This window comes from Odocoileus virginianus, chromosome 17, assembly GCF_023699985.2.
Source record: "Odocoileus virginianus isolate 20LAN1187 ecotype Illinois chromosome 17, Ovbor_1.2, whole genome shotgun sequence".
NCBI lineage: Eukaryota > Metazoa > Chordata > Mammalia > Artiodactyla > Cervidae > Odocoileus > Odocoileus virginianus.
The window spans coordinates 59,028,061-59,051,032 of record NC_069690.1 but is presented as its reverse complement, the minus strand read 5'-3'; the positions used below and the strand labels follow the sequence as shown (position 1 = coordinate 59,051,032).

General features: G+C 49.7%; 1 protein-coding gene across 9 annotated transcripts in view; it reads left to right on the top strand.

The window, feature by feature from the left end:
* CEP112 (centrosomal protein 112) overlaps positions 1-22,972 on the top strand; it is a 303,426-nt gene that overhangs the window by 265,324 nt on the left and 15,130 nt on the right. For all 9 annotated transcript variants that reach the window (XM_070480128.1, XM_070480127.1, XM_070480129.1 and 6 more), the window contains one exon: positions 13,031-13,120. In XM_070480128.1, coding sequence (XP_070336229.1) covers positions 13,031-13,120 — 90 coding nt within the window. The remainder of the gene's footprint in view (positions 1-13,030; positions 13,121-22,972) is intronic.

The window sequence follows — 22,972 nt, the reverse complement described above, 5'->3', positions numbered from 1 at the left end:
TCTGTGTCTGTGGGTCTATTTATGTTTCATACATGAATTTATTTGTGTCATTATTTTTGATTCCACATGCCAGCAATATCATATGATATCTGTCTTTCTCTGTCTGGTGTCCTTCACTTAGTGTGATCATCTCTAGGCGCACCCATGCTGCTCTGAGTGGCACTGTTTCGTTCCTGTTTACGCTGAGGCTGCTCTGAGTGGCACTGTTTCGTTCCTGTTTACGCTGAGGAGTGACCCCCGTGTGTAGGCGCCGCATCTTTACCCGTCTGTCTGTGGGCACACAGGTTGGCACCATGCTTTGCTATCAGAGATAATGCTTCAGTGAACATTGGGGTGCATATCTTTCCGAGTTACTATTTCAGTTTATTCAGATAAATACCCAGAAGTGGAATTACTGAATAGTATGATGGTTCAAGTTTTAATTTTTGGAAGAATCTTTAAACTTTTTTCCATAATGGCTGCACCAATTTATATTCCCGTCAACAGCACTGGGCTGGGGCGGTGGGGGGGGGGGGGGTGTCCCTTTTCTCTACATCCTCACTAACATTTGTTATTTTTTGTTGTTTTGATAATTGCCATTCTGACAGGTATGAAGTGGTCTCACTGTGGTTTACATGTGCGTTTCCCTATTGATAGTCATGTTGAGCATCTTTGCACATGTGTTGGGCATCTGACTGTCCTCTTTGGAGAAATGTCTGTTCAGGTCTTGTGACCATTCTTTAATCAGGTTCTTTGAGTTTTCAGTGCTAAGTTATACAAGTTCTTTACATATTACATATTTCAGATATTAACCTCTTACTGGACATGATTTGCAAGTAGCCTTTCCTGTTTAGTAGGTTGCCTTTTCATTTTCTTGACGGCTTCCTTTCTTATGCAAAACCTTTTTAGTTTGATGTTGCCCCATTTGTTTACTTTTGCTTTTGTTGCCCTTGTCTGAGGAGCCTGGTCCAAAAAGCGTTGCTAAGACCAGTATCAAAGAGCTTACTGCTCGTTTTCTTCTAAGAGGTTCACATTCAAGAATGTCCTGAGCCCGTTTTAAGCTGCCTTCTGTGTGTGTTCTGTAAGACAGTGGTCCAGCTTCAGTCCTTTGCATGTGGCTGTCCAGTTGTCCCAGCACCACTTATTGAAGAGACTGTTTTTCCTCCATTATATATTCTTGCCTCCTTGTCAGGGATTAATCAATCATATATGGGTTGGTTTATTCCCTTGTTTATTTTTATTCCCATACTTTATTTTGGGGGGCTCCAAAATCACTGCAGATGGTGACTGCAGCCATGAAATTAAAAGACACTTGCTCCTTGGAAGAAAAACTATGACCAACCTAGACAACATATTAAAACGCAGAGACATTACTTTGCCAACAAAGGTCCATCTAGTCAAAGCTATGGTTTTTCCAGTGGTCATGTATGGATGTGAGAGTTGGACTATAAAGAAAGTTGAGTGCCAAAGAATTGATTTTGAACTGCGGTGTTGGAGAAGACTCTTGAGAGTCCCTTGGACTGCAAGGAGATCCAACCAGTCCATCCTAAAGGAGATCAGTCCTGGGTGTTCATTGGAAGGACTGATGCTGAAGCTGAAACTCCAATACTTTGGTCTCCTGATGCAAAGAACTGACTCACTTGAAAAGACCGTGATGCTGCGAAAGATTGAAGGCAAGAGGAGAAGGGGATGACAGAGGATGAGATGGATGGATGACATCACCGACTGAATGGACATGAGTTTGAGTAAACTCCGGGAGTTGGTGATGGACAGGGAGGCCTGGCGTGCTGCAGTCCATGGGGTTGCAAAGAGTTGGACACGACTGAGCGACTGAACTGAACTTATTCCCTTGTATTTACCTTTGCCAAAGCTGCTTCTTCAGCAGACAGTTTCCCCCTTCCTCACCCCTGCCTGTCAGAGTTGTCGCTATTACTCAAGGTTTTTCCCAAATGCCACTTCCTCCCTGAAGACTGTCCTGGTCACCTTGTGCTTTTCCTTGCCGTCATTTAGTTGTGTGTGGACTGTTTTTGAGGTTTATCATCAAAGTTTGCAGATACACCCAAAAGCCGAGCACAGTGCTGTGAACCCCATCATGTCCGTCATGCAGTTTCAACTGTTATCAAGAGTGGACCATGTGTGTCTCAACTTTCTCCTTCCTTCCTTGGCTAAAATAACTTAAAGCACATTTCAGATGTCACGTCATTTTATCCTCCGAATTCCAGGAGCCCTCTCAGAAAACACGGGCACCATCTCACAGCCACAGTGCCAACGTCATACCCAAGAAAATTAACAGCTGTCTTGTAGTATCATCTAATACCTGCTTCATAGTCAGGTGGGCCCAGCTTTCCTGAAATGCCCATTTAAAGTTGATTTGTCTGAATCAAGATCCAAACGAAATACGAGCGTCGCGTTTGCGTGTCGTGCCTTACGTCTCTCTGTCCGCAGCAGAACCTCCTTGCTCTCTGCTCCACCCTGGCGACCTCCTGCAGACGCCCAGGGCCTGGCCGTGGAGCCTCCTGCCTTCTGCACTTACCTGCTGGCTCCCCTGGGGTGTCGCTGGACTCCTTCCCACCTCCTTTCAGTTGCCTTTTGTGCTCTCAGTTGGACACTTAAGACACTCACTGAACCCCCTGCTTTTTGTCCTGATCACATACCTTCTATGACAGTGTAAGCACCTTCAAAGGTGAGACTGTGGCTTCACTCCACACTGGGCTTCCTGGATGATGTCTGATCCACACTTGGCTTCCTGGATGATGTCTGACACATTGTTTGTATTTTAAAAATACCATTCAGTTGATTTATCTAGAATGAGTTTTCTCCCTCTTGCAAAATGTGAGCTGGAGATACATATACTCAATGCCAAGATATTTATATTAGGAATTGAGTTGCCAGAGAATTCTCAGTAATGTAAGTCCCCATTTCTACTTTGCACTGAAATAATTAGAGCCAAACATAAACTGGCACATTTTTGTATCTGAAGATGCTTACAGTTTGGAGTATAAACACTTAAAATTTGCAGTTGTAAAACACTCAGGTGAATTCTCCAAGTCCCTTATACAGTCTCCAGGTGCACCATGAAGTGGTTTCAGAAATCAGCAGTGTTGTGCTCTCAGCAGTGAAAGTCAGCTCACTAATCATTTTTCTGATCTAAGAATTTAATTTTGCTCAGTAGTCCAGAAATCAAGCTGAAAGTCTGACAGTACAAACACTATCATGTGTGCTTTGTTGCTGATAACTAACTGCAATCCGAGCCTTAATAACCAAAAGGGAGTGGGAGGAACTTCAAAGGTTGCATGATAAATGTTTTTGACAATGTGTCAGCTGAACATTAAACAGGATCTTTGCAAATCCTCTCATTCTAAGTGGTTTAAACAGAAAGTTTTAAACTTCTTCCTTCATGAGTATTGGCCCCAGATAGCACAGTATCCCGAGGTTGAAAAGGGAAAGAAAAATACTTTATCTGGCAAATATAATCCCATCCCTCCATGAGCGGGGGTGGGGCGGTCCCGGAGGGCCTCACCTGAGGCCTCCTCACCCAGCGATGTGCCAAGGTGACACCGGAGTGACTGTCTCCCTGACCCGACGTGACCGCTCACACAGCGGAACAGAGATAGAGCAGGAGTGTGGTGACCGCGGTGGTCACGCGGCCCTGCAGACCGTCTCGTGAGGGGAGCACTCTGGGTCCTCCCAAGGCTGAGATGAGGCCCGGAGCTGGGCACTCAGAAAGGAGTGGCGGGCGTGACTCTAGTTTTCGGGACGAGACTCGAAACGAGGGACCTCCCTCCCCGTGTGTGTCAGCCCCACGGCAGCTGTGGCAAAGCACCAGGACCCGGCGGCCTGACCCAGCAGGGAGCGGCGGGCTCACCGTCTGGGTCGCCCCCCACCACCCCAACCCAGGCTCCAGAGGAGAGCCCCACCCCCGCACAGCAAAGGATGACAGCGTCTTTAGTGTGTTTACAGGTTACCAGAGTGGAAAGAGGCACAGTGGGCTGTCCGAATCCACAGACATTCTGGCCAGTCTCGGCGGGTGTTCTGGACAGTCCTGAGTGTCCGGTGGTCGTGACCAACCCCTCAGGTTTTGCAAAGAGAAGCAGGGACGCTGGTGGATGCCTTCTCTTGAGAAAACAAGGCATGGTGCCCCTTGGGACGGGTAAGGGAGCAGCCTGAGTAAACATGTACACTTTTATCCAAGGGCAGCAAGAGGAGATACAGTTGTGTGGCTCAAGGGGGGAAAGGCAATCTGGAGGCTTTCGGCAGGGAGACCCCAGCTGTCCTCACTGAAGCCCCTTGTCCTCTAAAGCTGGCTCGTGCCGCCAGCAGCCGCCGCTGCCTGCGTGAGTGCTCATTCACTCAGCCGTGCCCAGCTCTTTGTGGCCTGCAGCCCTCCAGGCTGGTGTGTCCATGGGGTTCTCCAGGCAGAGAACCGGGGGGCTGCCGCGCCCTTCTCCAGGGGGTCTTCCCGAGCCAGCGAATGAGCCCGAGTCTCTGTGTCTCCTGCACTGCAGGCAGGTTCTTTACCACTGTGCCACCTGGGGATTAACATAGTGCCAACTTCTCACTCAGCATTTCAGAGAGCCCTTCTGCTGACCCTGGTGACGCTCACCATCTAGGATGAAGAGGAAGCGTCAGGTGAATCATGATTCATAAATGTGTTCTCATGTAGGGGACATGACTGACAAATATGACTTCAGGTTCAACAGAGGAGAAATTCATGGCTTGTTTTGGGGTTAGAACGGTGCTGCAGCTCAAGTTGACCTCGTGTGGACGATTACCGTGCAAGGAAATAAACATTTAGACCCGTGGCTCCTGGGTGCTCCCCTCCCTGGGTTCCGGCAGGAGGGCGGTCTCTGTTCTGTAGACTAACTGCAGTGTACGTGGTTGTCACACCAGCTGAGAGAGGGAGCTCCTCTGAAATCCTGGAATGTCCTAGCCCGGTTCTTGAACTTGGTCCTGGATTTCTATCCCCCGAGATAAGAACGTGTTCACAAGTGACGCCATCTGGAGGGACAGAGTGGGCAATGTGCTTTGAATTTCCTGAGCAGAAATGTGCCGACTGCTCCCAGAAGAAACGTGGGTGAGGTCAGGACAGGCTGTGTGCTGCTGGGGAACATTAATGAGGTGTGTTGGGGGATTCCAGCTTCCTTAGATCATCAAAGTCTTGGGATAACATGATTTCTTTTCCTGGAACCTCCATGGAGACCAGGAAACACTAACTCTTTTAAAAGTGCAGTTTTAAGACTTTTAAAGGAAGTCATTTAGGAATTTTAATGGCCAGAAAATAGATGAGAGAGAGAGAGAAGAAAAGAAGAGTGAAAACTCTGGGATTCTTTGGCAGAAGTGCTACTCTTGCTTCTTATATTGGCCGCGGTACTTTTGCCTTTCAAGCTGCACCAGTGGCCTAATAAGCACTGCGACAACGGCCTTGGATCAGAGTGTGAGCTCTCATCCACGAGGTTTGTTGCAACGGCTGAAGAGTTTTCACCCAGAGGGAACTTTGCCTCGTGAAGAATATCCCACGTATTGGGTTAAACCTCCTTCTTTTCTTCATACACTATCACAAGAGACTGAATTATGAGGGTTAAAGAAATGAGAAAAAAAACAACTTACTTGCATGGAATGTGAAAAAACTAAAAGCCTGAATGTGCCTGTGGGCGCTTAATGGCTCAGCAGCGTCCGACTCTTTGTGACCCCACAGACTAGCACTCCAGGCTCCTCTGTCCATGGGATTTCCCAGGCAAGAACACTGGAGTGGGCTGCCATTTCCTTCTCCAGGGGATCTTTGCAATTTAGGGATCGAACCCGTGTCTCTTGTGTCTCCTGCATTGGCAAGCAGATTCTTTACCAATGAACCAACAGGGAAACCCAAAAAAACTGAATGCATGCCTTAAAAAATACTGTATTAAGTTTTGAATACACAAGTGGCCTTGGCAGTAACCGTGGTCTGTTTCAGTAACGATCTGTAGTACAAATCTGTTTTCGGTTCTGCAGAACCACTGATAAGACTTCTTTATGGTTTTGTTATTCATTCTGAGTAGTTCTGAAAAAATCACTTTAAAAGAAATCTTGACTGGCATTTCAGGTGAAGAAGACTTGCCGCTTTTGTTAGTAGATTTAGCCCATTAAGAAAAAAAAAATAGCGGCCTGTGTAAATAGCCAGTGAGGCCACCCAGTACAAGCATCCCTCTGCTCTGGTGTCATCTCCCGTAACCCCAGACCATCTCCTTGTCTCGGGGACAGGAGGTGTCTTCTTGCTGGATCCCAGATGCTTAAGATGTGAAAAAAAGAAAAATAAGTACAAATCTAACACCAAAATGATGAGATTTTTATAGCTTTACGTAATTTTCCCTTCAACTTTCAGTTAGCTGTAGTACAGAGGAAAATAGTTGTTGTTTCTGCATCAATTTTCCTCTCAAAGAATGTCCACTCATCAGAAATATTGTCGGCACCATTTGTGAACTGAAGTCTCCTTAGGTTAGACAGGTGCGGGCATTGTTACAAAGGCAGTGAGGTTTCATGGAGAGCTCGCCTCCTCTGGCTGTTATAATCTGTCTCTTCACTGAGTCACAGGTCAGGTGTCCTCTCTGTCTGATGGATAAACCAGTCAGCAGACAGATACTTTGTGAGACAAACTTTCAAGTCATATTACAGGTTTTAAATAGAAAACAGACCTTCACCCTGTTTTAGAACCATGTAAACTGTGTCTCAATAAAAGCATAAACAAGCCCCGGCGTCCAGTCACCTTCTCCTCAGGTCAGAATCTGGACACCCCGGCATCTTCCAGAACACACAGGGTGCAGGGAGTCCTGCCCCGTCTCTCCTGCTGGTGGAGGACGCGTGAATCATGCGTCTTCAGAATAAAATGGTAAATTCAAACCTCGTGAAAGGAAGGATATGGTGACTTCATGTGTCTTAAGTAGAAAAAGCTTTAAACGTTCCTTTTTCTCTTTATTATGGAAACTCAAACAGACACACGCGTAGGGAGACCAGCAAGCAGCACCCCGCCGCCTGGCTTCACAGTTTGCAGGGCTGACCTCTCCTGCGCCGAGCCGTCCTGCCGACGCTCTGCGTTTCTCCGTGTTCATCTCCTCGCGGTGCGGAGCTGCTGCTGGCGAGTCCCCCTCAGCGTCTCGCCCAGCTCCGCGATTCCCCACCGCTGACTTAACCCAGTCCCCAGCTGTATATTCCACGGGACGGACCGTCCCCCACGGTCTCCAGTCCCTGTAAACGGCAGGACGCTGTGCCACTCAAAGGTGCGGGCCCCCAGGGAACGCGTTCTGTGAGCCAGAGCTCGGAGGAGCCGGTCAGCCTCGCCCCTCGACGGTCGGCAGGCCAGGGAGACGTGCCGCGGCCTCAGGACGACCGAGAGGCCCGACACCGGCGTTTGCACGGAATGAGGCAGGAGGTGCTCGGGACACGCTGAGTCTCCGGCGGTGAGAACCGGCTCCCGCGCTCCTGAGAAGCGGGGCACGGCCCGTGGGACGCGGGACTCAGGAGCAGGGTGACGTCTGTGTTTCTGGTTCTGCCTCCGTTTGCCAGTGGCTGTTTCCACGTTTCTCACAGCCCAGGGTCTCAGTAAAGATGGGAAGGTAGGGAGTTTGGGATCGTATTGTCTGGTGACAGCCTGCGGGCCAGGCGTCCTGGGGTGAGAGAGTGGTTTGCGGCTAGGAGGGGCCAGCCTTCTGGGCCAGGACAGTGAGGCTGCAGCTTGGCCGCCGCTGGATGCCCACCCCACCCCACTCCGGATGAGGACCCGGTGGAGTCTGCCTAAAGCCGACGGCAAAAACCTCTCCAAAGACCTGTGCTAATCTGAGTCTGAGCGCTTCTGGAAAACCCTTCACCCTGGAGGCACTGGGATTGTGGCTATTGTGTCCCCACAGCCCAGAATCCCTCCTTTCCAGTGAAATTTTCCTTTATTACATAACTTTTTAGCCACTTCTAATGCAAATGGACTTGCATTTCATGTGTCCATTATTAAAAAGCATGTATTTGCCATCATTTCAAGTTTGTTTAACTGACTCAGAATTAGGACGGACACTTGGGTTTTTAGAAGACCACAGAAGCCCTTAATGTGTGGCTGAAGTTGAGTAGCTGACTTTGAAGCCTGTTTATAAGTTTTATGAAAATAGCATTGACTCTAGGTCCTTGTTATTCCCCCTAAATGAATAGCAAAGCCCTGAGACCCTGACAGGTGCCTCCTCCAGGAACATGAGCTGCCTGGCTTCTCCCTGCCCTGAGGATCCGTCACCTGTGGCCCTTTTACACTCTAATGTGCTCTATTTTCATATTTTAAACAAACAAATCAGATTATCCTGTAGCCCGCTCCCTTTCGCAGAGTGTGATCTGCCCCTGTTGTTCCCATAGAGCTGCAGGCTTTTCTTCTGGAAAAGGCCATTCTTTGTTGGCAGTCCCCACAGATCTCTGGGAGAGTCGGCCATGGGTGGGGCCCGCTGCCAGCCCCGTCACCTGGCGTCTAGACACAGGTCTCGCTGGGAGAGCCGCCCTTCAGTCACGAGGCCAGCAGAGGTGAGGGGCACGTCTGCAGAGCACGCAGCAGGCTGTTCAAGTGGGACTTTGTTTTAGGTTTTTGACCCAATCTTGGGCATTCCATGCTTTGATGATCTTGGGCTTTTCTCAGGAATAAAGTAAAAGTTGTATTTATAGGTGTGTGTCCAATGTCAGACTGTAAGGCTTTCCAGTGAAGACACCACAGCTTAGAAGAAAGGTCCCTGCTAGTGCTTACTCAGTAGTTGTCACACTCAGAGAGGCCCGCGTCCATTCTGGGGGGTGAACAGCTCTTGACCTAATAATATTTTAGAATATGAGATCAGGGACAGCTGTCAGTATAAACTGTCATTTTCCTTTCATCTGATGCATTTTAACTTTTTGGAAAGTGGACTATTACTCGGTCACTCTTCAGTTTTTTTAACTGATTTTTATTAGGTAGTAAAAAGAATTTCTAGCCGTATTGCTTGCTCTGATTAGCCCTAGAAAGATCACGTGAACCCTTTAGTTAACTATGAGCAAGCTGAAAAGTGGTGTCGTTTGAAAAGCAAATGTAACTTGCCTTCTGTTTTGATAGCATTGCTGAGACACGGTGGGTTAGCAATCTCTTCTTTGCTGTGTGAAGGCGGAGAAAGGGCAGGTCTGGCGCCATCCCGTGTCCTTGCAGGGACTCTCTGGTCAGACCCCCTGGACTCCGTTCCTCCTCTGTCACCTCCAGCACCAGGATCGCCCCCGGCCTCTGGCGTCCTCGCCCTCTGCCTGCTCCTAGTGTGGGCGTCATGCAGGGTCAGACTTTGACCTCCGCTCCTTTCATGATTCCCCACCAGCGCATCCTCGTCTGCGTGGGCCTGAGCCCTGGAGCCCCTCCTCCCGCCCAGGCCCCCTTCCCCTCGCCCAGGCCCCCTCCCCCCCAGACCCCTCCCTCCCAGAACCCCCCTCAGATCCCTCCCCCTGCTCAGGCCCCTCCCCCTGCTCAGACCCCACCCCCAAGTCAGGCCCCTCCCCCTGCTCAGGCCCCGCCCCCAAGCCAGGCCCCGCCCCCTGCCCAGGGCTCTCGCCGTCACAGCCCCCCAGAAGGCCCCACAGCACCTTGAACTTTTGTCAAGGAGGATCTGCCCCCGGTGCTCTGACACTTCTGGTTCCGCCTGCTCCCTCGTGGAGGGCGGGGACAGGAGGAAGGAGAGAAGGGCTGAGAGACTGTGGTGGGGACGGGGACACTCGAGGGGGCCGTGCCGGGGGCCCTGCTGGGGAAGGGCAGGGTGGAGGTGAGACTGCGGGGCTGACAGTTTTGTGTCTAAAAGGCAAAGGAGATGCACATCTCAACAAACCAAGAAACAAAGGAGTGTCGTTTTTTATCGTGGCAGAAACCAGACAATATGTCATTACACATAATAGTGTCATATGGGTATACATGTATCAGGTGTGTGTATAGAGAGAACTTTGGAAGATATTCTTGTACATTCTGCATCTTGAGAAACTTGATGACCTTTCAGTTACTGTGCCGTGTTGAGAACAGTTGGAAGACCCCATGGTTGAAGTAATTTCCTTAGGGAAATACTTGAGATGTGTGTTAGCTCCTGCCCAAGCGTGGGCCCGGTGCCAGCGTGCACCAGGGCTGGCTCCAGGCTGGAAAGCGCCCAGGGCTGCAGGCATCCTGGCCTCACACAGACACAGAGACAGAGTGCCTTGAATCCCGGATGGATCACAGCCCCACAGTGTCCAGGCTTTGCCCCTTGGACAGTAAGGTTACACCAAGAACAGAGCGGCTTCCAGGCAAAGGAGAGAAGACAGGGGCAGAGGGAGAAGGCCCGTGGGGAGACGCGCAATCGCTAAACTCGAGGTTGGTCAGCGTGTCGCAGTCCCCGCCTGGGGCCTCACTTCTGGCCCATGGATGGACCCGAGGAGGCCCTCTCCCCTCTCTGGGTCTCAGTTCTGTCCTCCCCAACGTGGGTGAGAGAGTGCCTGCTGCACAGGATTGCCAGGAGGCTGAAAAATAAAGTCCATGCAGTCGACGGTGGCACGCGGTCATTGATCATGGCCACAAAATCTGCAGGACACAGAGGCTCCCTCGGCCCAGGGTGGTCAGAGCCTGGAGATCCGGGTCCCTGAGACCCATGCTTGTTTGGGAGTCTCAGCCACGTCTCGGGGGTGCTGCAGTGCTGTCTGAGTGTTGCGGCAGGGGGACGACGTGATTGGATTTTGGGGCATGGGGTCACTCTGACTGTGGTGTGAGGATGGAGAGCAGGAGAGAGCTGGGCAGAAAGCACGGTGGTCTCTTCCCAGCCCCGTGTTCACTTCACTCCTCGATTAGGCCGTAAGAGACGCCGACAAGATCCTATGCACTGATACAAAACTATCAAAAGAAAAAATTGCTACCTGGTCAAAAAGCATAAGAACAACTGCATTCATCCTTCTGGAAACAGCCCACAATAATACAATCATTAATATAAACAAAAATAGAGTTTGAAGCTCATTGTCAGGCATGGCTGAAGGGTGGATTTTATATTCCAGTATAATGTCAAAAAGCCCCTAAAGCTTCTGTCCTCATTCTCATTCTCTCCTCAGTCAAACCATCACACTCTTTTTTAAAACTGTGTTTGTTTATCTTTGGCCGTGCCAGGTCCTCGCTGCTGCGCGCGGGCTTTCTCCGGGTGTGGAGGCGGGGGCTGCAGGGCTCGGGCTCCAGTAGCTGTCCCACGGCGCGTGGCATCCCCCTGCACCAGGGATCGAACCCACGAACCCTGCGTTGGCTGGAAGAGTCTTAACTACTGCACCACCAGGGAAGGCCCCCTTATTCTCTCTCTCTCTTTTTTTTTCCTTATTCTCTTTTAAATAAAGGTTCTTAGCCTGGGGTTCATCCATGGACAGGCTTCAGGCAACATGTGGACCCCCCCTGAAACTAGAGGCACATGATAAGCATTTTTTTCCACGTGGGGAGTGACCACATAGTATTCACCAGATGCTCCAGTGAATCGAGAATGCCAGAAAAAGGCCAAGAACCAGGGACTGTGTCTCCGTGGAAAGACGACTGAAGTTGCACTGACGGGATTGTTAACTGGACATGAACTGACTCGGCTGCCCAGACCGCGGTCTTCCCCACCCCAGCACCTCAGGACGTGGGCCGTGCATCCTGCTCCTCCACCCCAGGCCGAGCCCTGGACCCCCCCCTCAATGCAACTCCCTCCCTCACCTCCCTCCTGCTCCAGCCTCAACCCCAGAGTCATCGTCTCTTTATTTTTCACTCTGCATCCACATCTCAGGGCAGTGACCCATGTCCTCAAGTGGATTGGGGCCCTGACACCACCCCGGTCCAGTCCCCAAAATCCTTCCCTGTGTGTCTCAGCGGCCTGGACCCTGCTTCTCTGCTTTGCCTGGACCCTTCTTCAGTCAAATCTTTGCATCAGCTGAAGCGAACCTCATAACCTTCCAGGAGCCCCATCTACCTTGAACAAAACCTAAAGTCCTCAGCCACCCCCTGTGGCTTCACGGAGCTGATGTGATGTGATGTGCTGTGACCCCGATCGTGTGCGGGCCCCCTGCCTGGAAGGTTCTTCCTGCGGGCTCCTCTGTGACCGCCTCTCACACGACCCACTCCAGAACCCCCTGTGCTGCACTGTTTTCCTTCTGTGCTACATGTATTGTATACTCACTGCATATTGTCTGTCCCCTGGTGTAAGGGAAGCTGGTAAGAGCAGGGAGTTGTTTGACCTGTTTTCTTTCACTGCCTCATCTGAAGGACCTACACAGCTCCTAACCTAGAGCAGAAACCTGGGCGTCTTCCCTGAATGAATTTTATTTTGAGAATTCATTCAGTATCTTCCTGCCACATCCCTTGTGCTCTGCTCACTGTCATTCCCCATGGACTGCATCTGTCATCACGTGGGATTGTTTGAATGGATCCTGTTTCTCTTCTAGTTCACCCCTTTACTTAAAATAGCAGTTGATACAGTGTTCTTTATTGAACCTTGTCATTCCAGAGTTCCCCCAGAGGAACCTGAACTGCTACTTGGCAACTGAAAGAGTTCCCCACTGTATGCTTCTTACGGGTTCTTCAGATTCAGTGCTATCCTCAGTGGCTTAATAAAGAAATGCCTTTAAGGTCACCGTAACTTACTCAGATTACCATAGCACAATGTTGAAAAGCGCCGTGCTGGTTCCGTATTTCAGTTCCTGCGGCCACGGCACTGTTCAGAGTGTAAGGGCACCTCACAGGTGTACTGGTCGAACTACTTCAATTAGCAGTCGTTTTACGCTTTATCACATGCTTGTGCATCTGTGCTGGGAACAGAGGAGATATTTTTATAAGATGAATCGACACCTGCTAATGTGTCTGTTTTGTAAGTTTGGAATTTTTAACACTAGTTATTGCTAAAGTAGGAAACACCTGGGCCCAATACTGAAAGGCTGGGCTTTTTTCTGCCTGAACTGTTCGGAATGACTGTAATAGACTTGAGATCTGAGGCCGTTTTGACACCAGTTCAGGTGGTAAAGCTCCTTCCTCAAGGGTGCTAATCTTTAATATTTCTCTATTTGTCTTACACCGTTTCAGGCTTTACGAGAAGAACTGGAAAACCGCTCGAAACAAGTGCGATCCATGGAGAAGAAGCTGCAGCAGAAGGAACTGGAGTCACAGGAGCAGGTACTCGCCCACGTGGCCGGCTCGCTCGCTGACGTCCTCCAGGTCCAGGGGCTCGGGGATGGCGGTCGTCCCGTGCCCACTGGGATGCAGTGGCCTTGGGTGGCAGAAGGCTCGGGCCCTGCAGCACATGGACAGCCACGGGGTCTGTCACCCACAGCCTGCGGTGGAAGCCCTGCGCCGGCTCCGCTCCCTCATTCCCTCGTCTCTGTGTCCTGTGCTTTTTCATCCTAAACCAGCTTGAGGGCGGCCACAGTCCCCAGCGTCCTGAGCAGACCTGGCGACACCCAGAGGCAGAGGGGACTGCTCATGTCTGGGGGTCCTGCTCTGAGCAGTGGGGGCGCCTTTCCTAGGAGCAACCGCCCCCCACCCCCGCGCCCACGGCAAGACCATCCTTTTCATCTCATTGGCCAGAACAGGTCACATGCTCAGCTGAGAGCATCCAATCCCTGGTGAGAGGACAGAGGGGCACAAACTGGCCGGGACCAATCAGGGCCCGCCTGGCGGGGGTGGCCTTACAGGAGGGAGGGCAACCTGGACCCGGCGGAGGGGAGGCGCGTGTTGGGGGTGTAGCTGACAGGATCTGCGTGTTAGGATAAAGGGACACCGTCGTACTTAAAGAGACATGAATCACGCCTTCTTTTGAATTTTAATTTTCTCCTTCTTTCTTCCGTTATGTTCATGAAACAGACCTAATATAACCAGGATGATTCAGCTAAGACAATAACTAATGACCTATTTTATTTTAAAATGAAAGTGTCTTTTTCATCCAGGTCTTTTAAATTTTACTAATTTTAAACTAAAAAGTCCACAGAGTATCAATACATATCGCGAGTCTTAATGAAACTGTTAATAAACGCATCGCCCTGGGTCTTAAGCTGCAGCACTGCTGATGTTCTCAGCGCTGCCCCCCTGTGGGACAGAGCCCGCCGCGGGTGTGGGCAGACACTTGTGTGCTGCTGTTCGCGTAGTCCGTTCAGCACGGGAACGTCGGGTCGCTCATCTGGACCCTGTGAAGAGCAGCCCCGACCTAAGGCGAAGGGAGACTTGCATCGCCTCTGGAGTTGTTGGCAGACAGGACCCCCAGGTCGTGTGCTCAGTCGTGTCCGACTCTTTCTACCCCATGGACTGTCCTCTGGCCCCTCTGTCCATGGGGTTTCCCAGGCGAGAGTCCTGGAGTGTGTAGCCATTTCCGTCTCCAGGGCATCTTCCCCACCCTGCAGTCGGACCCTCGTCTCCTGCACTGGCAGGTGGATTCTTTACCACTGAGCCACCAGGGGAGCCTGACCCCGAGGCAGGGGACTGCACAAAGTGGCAGGTGTGAATGTCTGGTTGATGCTGCATAGTGGTATTAGTACTTACTGAATGGACTTGGCCTCCCAGAATGCCTTCCCCTTGTCTAATGTTCACCCTGCATCATATGTGTATTGTGGACGTGTCATGGACGTCTGTGTTATGTCTGTGTAGGATATGTCTTGTATGGAGTCCATGCTGGACAGGCAATAGGATCACAAAATATGATTCCAGGATGAAAAATGAGTTGTAACCGTATTTACCCAAGGCCTACAAGATGAGAGACAGTGCACAGAAACGTTACACGAATTAGTTCATTTATGCTGATAACCACCATTTAGGGCCAGCGCTACACTCCGTTTCCCAGCTGGTGCACTGCAGCTCACAGAGGCTCAGTGACTTGCCCAAGGTCACCCAGCCTCAAAATAGTACGGGGTCGGGGGATGGGGTCACACCCTGGTTGATCTGAATTCCAAACCTTTGCTCCTGTCATGACAGTTTTAAGCTACAGCGTTTCTAGTTTAAAAATCGACATAGCAATGACAGGGAAAGTTTATTAAGGATGGCAGGGAAAAAAAACCACCACCCCAGACACCTGGAACCGGGGAGTGGTTAACTCCCTGTGGTCGGAGAGCAGAGCCAACGTGGCCGCAGCTGAAAACACCACCCATGGGGCAGCATGGCCTTTCGGGGGCTGGCCCAGGTCCCGCTGTCACTGAGGTCAGCTGGGCCCCCACCCCGGCCGGCTGGGATGTCTGGAACTGGGAGAAGATGACAAGCTTCTTAAGAGCAGGAAGCGTGTTCCCTGAAGGACCAGGCCTCCTCCAGTTTGTGATAAAATATGACTCAAGGTAAAACTCTGTTGACATCACTCTAATTCATGGCAGGACTTCACACAGAAAACCCCATAATAGATGGAGAGTAGGGAAATTAAGAAATCCCAGATGAACAATAGGGAAGGGTTCAGGAACCACTTCAGTCTTATTTTATTGACTTCTTTTTGATCATCAAAGTTGCTTTCATCTTCATAGTGACAATAGGCTTCTAGACTGTTTCTTCCACTAATTCCTGATATCTTCTGTTAGGCTCCAGTTTACCAAAGAAACGTCAGGAAATACCCCTGGGTAAAGCTGAATATTTCATAATCTTTGCAGCCACGAAATGCTGGGTTCTTTCCACAAGATCCTAGGATGTAGCTTAGCAGTTGTTTCAGTAGAACTGGAGAGCAAATCGTGGCGCTTCTTCAGTTCATCTATGTTTAATCTGATTTAACTTCTGTTTTATCTGAATCTGACCTTTCCTTTCGTGACACTAATAGCAGTAGTCAAAAATAATTAGAAGTGTCGTCACTTACAGTCTTCAGGGTCTCCTGATGTGTGTGCTCACTGGGGGTGTTTAAGGGTATTTAAAGTGTCAAGATTGTTTGTGATTTCCTGTTTTGCATCTGTCAAAGCAATTGCAAAATAACAGTAGTCAACCTGACATCAGCCAATCAACCAAAATGTGTGCAGAACAGCCTCTTGAAACTTCTCTTCTCTTTTCAACCAAATATTATTATCCTGGTGCTAGCTGCATGAAGACTCAAAACTGAAACTGGCAGAATTACAACGGATAATTTCCTGGGCATCCTTTTTTATCTTGCTTTAAAAATTTTTTAAACTGTTTCTGTTTTTCATTTAAGAAAAATTCCTGTGTCTTAATTCTATAAAAACAAAAAAGCTGAAAGAGGCATTATAAAAGCTGTGTTTTTACTTAAACACAGAAAGCTGCTTCTCCTTGGGTCTCGATGGCTGGCGCCCCAGCCGCCCCCACCCCTCGCCGGCATCGGCCTCTCCTCCAGCTCCTCCCCCTCGGCAGGTCGGTCCCCGAGGGCCCGGGAGCCCGTGGCTGCCCCTTAAGTGGCATCAGGATAACACCAGTGTAACTAGAAACGACCAGTTTCCTCTCTGAGCCAGGCTTAGAGACAGGTTGCTGTTGCTTAGTTGCTAAGTCGTGTCTGACTCTTTGCAACCCCGTGGACTGTAACCAGCCAGGCTCCTCTGTCCATGGAATTTCCCAGGCAAGAATACTGGAGTGGACAGAGACATATCTTTCCTTTAAGGCATAAATAGGGAAGTAACAAGCTGGAATCAAGATTTCCAGTAGAAATAGCAACAGCCTTAGATATGCAGATGATACCACTTTAATGGCAGAAAGCGAAGAGGAACTACAAAGCTTCTTGATGAAAGTGAGAGAGGAGAGTGAAAAAGCTGGCTTAAAACTCAGCATTCAAAAAACTAAGATCATGGCATCCAGTCCACTTCATGGCAAATAGATGTGAGCAAAGTGGAAACACTGACAGACTATTTTCTTGGGCTGCAAAATCACTTTGGACAGTGACTACAGCTAGGAAATTAAAAGATGCCTGCTACTTGGAAGAAAAACTATGACAAATCTAGATAGCACATTAAAAAGCAGAGACGTCAGTTTGCTGACAAAGTACAAAGGTACTCTGACCACCTGATGCAAAGAGCTGACATTGGAAAAGACCCTCATGCTGCGGAAGGTGGAGGGCCAAAGGAGAAGGGGGTGGCAGAGGATGAGATGGTGGATGCCATCGCCGACTCTGGACGTGAATCTGAGTAAACCCAGGGAGGGTGAAGGACAAGGCTGCCCGGTGTGCTGCTGTCCACGGGGTCACAGAGGGCTGGGCGCGACTGAGCGACCGAGCAAAAACAGGAAGGTAATTTTAAAACCCATCGTTCCTCTCCACGCCAGGAGTTAGTCATATCTGATTCCCGATAAGATCTGAGCGAGCGTCCCAGAACTCCAGTGGTGGAGGGGAGGCCGGGGCTCTGAGCAGACCTCCTCACTGTGCGAGGAGATCAGGGGAGCCCGTGACCTGCCGTGACGGAGGCGGGCCGCCCGCCCCGGTGTCATCGTCCACCGTGTTGACCGCACTGTGCCTGGGTCTGTGCTGGACGTCACTCAGGCTCAGCCTGTGTGTGAAACCAAGTGTCCTTTTCGGGAGCAACGGTGTCTCATTCACAGTGAGACCAGGTGATCTGCAAGCCTCTGCCAAAGTAATTCAGTAAATTATGGAAAAGAAGGGAAGAAAAGAAATAGTCTAAAATTTTACCAGTGTTCTTAACACTGTGCCAAGCCAGGATCTGTTTATCACAGGGGCACTACACAATGTCAGCCTTGGACCTAATACATAATATAGATAATACCATACGTGTAACAAAGCCACTGCTTTGAACCAGGCATTTTCAGTCTCAAACGTGTGAACAGCTTTGATCACCTGGATCACTCAGTTTCCCAGAAGATTCTTTTAAATAAATCAGTGAGAACTAGTACTTGGAGATCTAATCAATGAGATGCTATGCCGTGCTTTCCACAGAGGATCATCCTTTCTTTCCTGCACGCATCGCTCCTGGGCCGTGCGAGGTGCTGGCCTGCGACGGAACCGAGAAGAAGCCTGGAGGGCGGGTCCCCTCCGCCCTTGAGGGGCTCCCAGCACGGGCGAGCAGAGGCGGTGTGGGGTGCAGCTCCAGGCTGGGGTTTGAGGATGCGCTTCTCCTCCTGTGGGGCTGCGAGGCTCAGGCCCATGAGGCGGGAGGCTGCCACCCTGGCCCTGCCCGCTGTCTCCCCGACCGCGGGGGAGGCTGCCCCTGGGCAGGGCCTGGCGCTTGCTCCCCTGCAGGGCCTCCGGAGCCTGCGGCCAGGTCCTCAGCTCAGACCCCAGGCTGCCCCGGAGGCCTCACCGGTTCTCTGGCTGGCGTGTTTCGGCAGCTGGCCGGTCTCGTTCCTCTCTGGTGTGTCCAGGCCCCGAGGTCTAGACTGTGTGTAGATTGTCCTGAAGTGTGTTGTGAAGTGCTGGGCACGGTCCACGGTTCAGTCCCAGCCTCACAGCAGGCAAGGCCCAGACTCATCCATTCATCCAGGACGGAACCTGCTGAGTCTAGTGGCCAGTCTCGGGGCTGATCATGTGCATCTGGGGAGGGGACAGAGGGGGTCCCGAGACCCCCGGCGAGGCCCATGGGGAAGGGCTGGGGGAGGCTTCAGGACGAGCACGGCCTGCGGGGGAGGGTCCACCTCGCTCACGATGGGTCACGGGACCTGTCCAGGCCCTAACTGGCCCAGACATGAGGCTCCCAGAAGGTCAGTAGCCACACCTTCCCGCAGGGTCCGTGTGGACATCGCGGCAGGATGCGTGTGGAACACGCCAGGTAACGTGGATGGAGCGTGTGTGGTTCCAACTCTTCACCCAGGAGAGGGGCCCACGAGGCGGGCTTCTGCAGAAGGAAGGACACTGGTGAGGATGAGGGGACGTGCGGAGAACAGGTTCCAGGTGCCCGGGGGCAGCGGGGAGCCTCCTGGCCGAGGGTCCCATCAGTGAGGAGGAGAGACCAGGATGTCAGCTACTCTCGTTCCATCTGTTGAGAAGCAGTGAAGGCGCAAACCTGCGTCTCTGCTGGCTCTTTGTCTGCCCTTGTGCTCTGCTGGGACCGTGGTGCCCGGTCCCTGGGATCGCGGTCGGGGCTCAGTCACTGGTCAGAAGGCAGTTTTCAGCCGCAGAGGACTCTTTTCTTTAACTGCTTAATGTTATATGATTGCGTCTTTAGAGAGATCCCTCCAGCAGCAGAAGGTAAAAGGAGAGAGATGACCAGAGCTGAATCCAGCTCCTTCTGCTGTCGCACTGTTACCACATTATCGTTTATTCCTGAAGAACGTGTGGGCCTCCCACAGGGCCCAGTGACCTGGGAGGGAGAAGGTGCGCGTCAGGAGGACCGGCGTCCGCCCGCGTAAAGCCGTCACTGGCCGGCGCTTAAACCCCTCCGTCAGCACCAGGGGCGACCTGCGAACCTGTAGTCACAGGCAGCCTCCTGGACAGATTCGTGCTGCAGACGGAGAATCAGTTAAGCAATAATCATGACATTTATCAAAAGGAAGACCAGTTCTGTCTTTTACAGATTTTCAAGCTTTTAATTTCCATTTTCCATAATGGACTTTAAAACTTCACAGTCTTGGCTGCTGTGGATCTGCCATGCAATCTATTCAAAAGTCCCAACAGCTCAAAACCGTATTTTATCCTTAAGCACATTATGAAAATGGGAATAATAATTGCAACAGAAATACCATTCAAAGACTTTTACTGACTTTTCGTGTTTAATGGTTATTACTCTGGTTTCTTTCAAGTAGCTTTAATAACCACAGTTTATTTACAAAATTCAGGCTGATTCCTTTGTTCCCAAGAGACAGCTGGTATGATACATTGTTGTAAAATCTAAGTTGTTAGGAGAGACAGAACCATATTTAACTTTGGCCACATCTTAGTCTCAATGAGAGTTTGAATTCTTGCCCCTGTTTTCTGAAAAACACTTGAAGCGTGCATTTCATCAAACCATGCCTTGTAAATCGTAATTCTAGTAGATTTTCGTGGCAAAGCAAGTCAGCCCACTTGTACCCAAAACCACCACTGGAAACCATACACAGTGATCACAGAGCCATTTTCGTGGTAACTCAGAGGGACTCTGGTGGGTGAGTGGGCTCTGGGCTCCATCCCTGCTCTCCTGAGAGTCCCTCTGTGTTGGACTGCACTCGAGGGGTGGAGGGCAGGTCCCCGTGTGCTGGCTGTGTGGTTTCAATCTCGTGCTCCGCTGACGTCCCAAAGCACAGCCCCCCCGCGTCACCACAGCTGCTCTGGGAAGCGTCCTCTGCGCCGCTGAAGTGGCTGCTGGTCATCGAACCCGGACAGAGGGTGAAGCTGGGGTCCAGCCGCGGGACACACGGGCTCTGAACTCTGACCCGCGCTGCCAGGTTCAAAGCCAGGCTGAGCGCCCAGGGCTGGGTCTCATTCCCTGCCGCCCATGGCGAAGGGATGTGATCATGTGTTCTCACTTCTTTCGGTTTGATTTCTTTTTTTTAAGGTAGTTTTGTCTTTAATTTTAGTCTTTTTAAAAATTAGTTTTTAAAATCCAAAAATAATGGATCCAAATGAGTAAATAATTGTTGTTCTTCTTCAGTTGCTCAGTCGTGTCTGACTTTTTGTGACCCCATGAACCACAGCACACCAGGCCTCCCTGTCCATCACCAACTCCCGGAGTTTGCTCAAACTCATGTCCATTGAGTCAGTGATGCCATCCAACCATCTCATCCTCTGTCGTCCCCTTCTCCTCCTGCCCTCAATCTTTCCCAGCATCAGGGTCTTTTTCCAATTAGTCGGCTCTTCACATCAGGTGGCCAAAGTATTGGAGCTTCAGCTTCAGTCCTTCCAGTGAATATTCAGGGTTGATTTCCTTTAGCATTCACTTGTTTGATCTTGCTGTCTAAGGGTCTCTCAAAAAAGCAGGAACAAAAGCTAAAAACCAGCTTTGGCTGTGTCCTACCTTATAGAATTGGTGGACAAGGACAGTGATCAAGCGTTAGCCTGGGTGATGGAGTATCGTCTCCCAGGAAAGTAAGAAGGCTGTGTTCCTGGGCCCTATCCTGTCAAGGCATACTTCACTGGCAGTTACTAAGCCCTGAATTCATGGAACTGAGGAAGAAAAAGCACAGAAATGGTAAAAGAGAGTGAGTCAACATGGTCAGAAGAGATAAGTGTTTGATGGCTATTTATTGTGCTCGTCACATTCAGAAAAGAGTGTCAAATAGTCTAAGCCTCACTTGCAATTCCTTTTCTACTGTGGTCCAGCCAGAAAAGATCTCCTTTCCTGTTGAGGAAGGGCTGTTTTGAGGTAGAAGCAATTGAAGCATTTATTGTCTAACAAATGACAGAGCAGAGGCATTTCAGAGACATTAGATGTATGTCGATCTAAATGAGAAATAAAGAAAGGTGATTTTCTTTTTTAATGCAGCGGAAACTTCAGGAGTCTAAACGACCGCTTGGACATACTGCTCTTGCGAATCACCGTTTGGGTTTCTGTGCAGAATTGGGCTGCCCCGGTGGCTCAGACCGTGAAGAATTCACCTGCAATCCGGGAGACTCGGGTTCAGTCCCTGAGTTGGAAAGTTCCCCTGGAGGAGGAAATGGCAGCCCACTGCAGTGCTCTTGCCTGGAGCATCGCATGGACGGAGGAGCCTGGCGGGCCGCAGCCCAGGGGGCCAAAACAAGTCAGACAGGGCTCAGCGACTAAACAACAGTAATAACAACTTGACATGTTATGATGCTATTTAAATGACATTATTTTTAAAATTTATTTTCTCACAGTCTTTCTCAATTGTCTTTTTGAGAAAGACAATTGACTTTTGCATAGACGTCCTTTATCACATTTAGGGAATTTCTTTCTATCCTTACCAAAAGTCTCTTTTTCTTTTTAAAATTATAAATGGATGTTTCTTAAATGCCTCTCTTCCATCTTTTGAGATAATTATATGAATTTTGTCCTTTATTCTACTAGTGCAGTGGACTTCATAGATTTTCTAATGTTAAGTCCATGTTGCATTTCTAGAATAAGCCTCATTTGATCATGAAGACTTATTCCTTTTTACCTTTTGCTGGATTTTGGTTCACTAATATTTTGCTTAGAATTTTTGCATCTATGCTTATGAATGACATTATCCTACAGTTTTCTTTCATTGTGATGATCTTATTAGATTTTGGTATCAAAGTTTACTGGTCTCATAAGACAAACTAGAGTGTTCCCTCTTTATCTGTTTTCTGGGAGAATTTGTGTAATGCTGACAATTACTTCATCCTGAAGTGTTTGTTAGATTAAGCTCTCTGGGCTTAAAGATTCTGTTGCTGGAAGATTTTCAGTTATTCACGGATGTACTTTCCTCGGTAGCTGCAGTGTCAGAATTCTATTTTAACTCCTGCCTAGTTTTCTCTTCTCTGTTTGAGACTATACTTTTATATATACATATAAATAGATATACTCCTGACCTTCTAAGTGTATTTCCTATGTTCTGTATTGATTCTGCTTATTTTTTTAATCTAACTTCTTCTTCACTGAGTCTCTCCTTAGCTGTGTCTAACCTGTTACACTCATTCTTAATTTTAATGGTTGTATATTCCAAAGCTAAAAGTTCTACTTAGATCCTTTTTTTAGTTTCCTATTCTAGGCTGAAGTTCACCACTCTTTTCCTAACTTTGTTGAACATATTTACTTTGGTTCTTTTAAAGGCTAAGTCTGATAACCATTACGTGGAATTCACATTGTTATTATTTCACTGTATTTGTTTCTCTTGGCTTCTGGTCACATGGTCTTGGTGTCTCATGAGCCTGACTGTTTTTGACTGTGTGCAGATATTTTATACAGACCTTGATAGGACTAACTGGAGTCCGAAGATGGTCGTTTTCTCTGGAGAGAGTTTACACTCGCTTCTCGGTAGGCAGGCAGTGTCCTTGTCTTCCTGAACATCCGTAGTCCACTTAGGTGGGCCTCCGTCTGCAGAGGGGTGGTCTGTGTCCAGCTCACTCCCACTCCTAGGGTGTGGCCTAAGGGGCTCCACCGCCCTTCCCTGCAGTGAGCCCTGGATGCGGTTTATGTCTCCCTGGCTTCTTTGTGAGGCTGTTGAAAGATCTACTCAACTTCTCAACCTCTGACCGGCCAACCTAGAATTGGCAGAGGCCCCTGT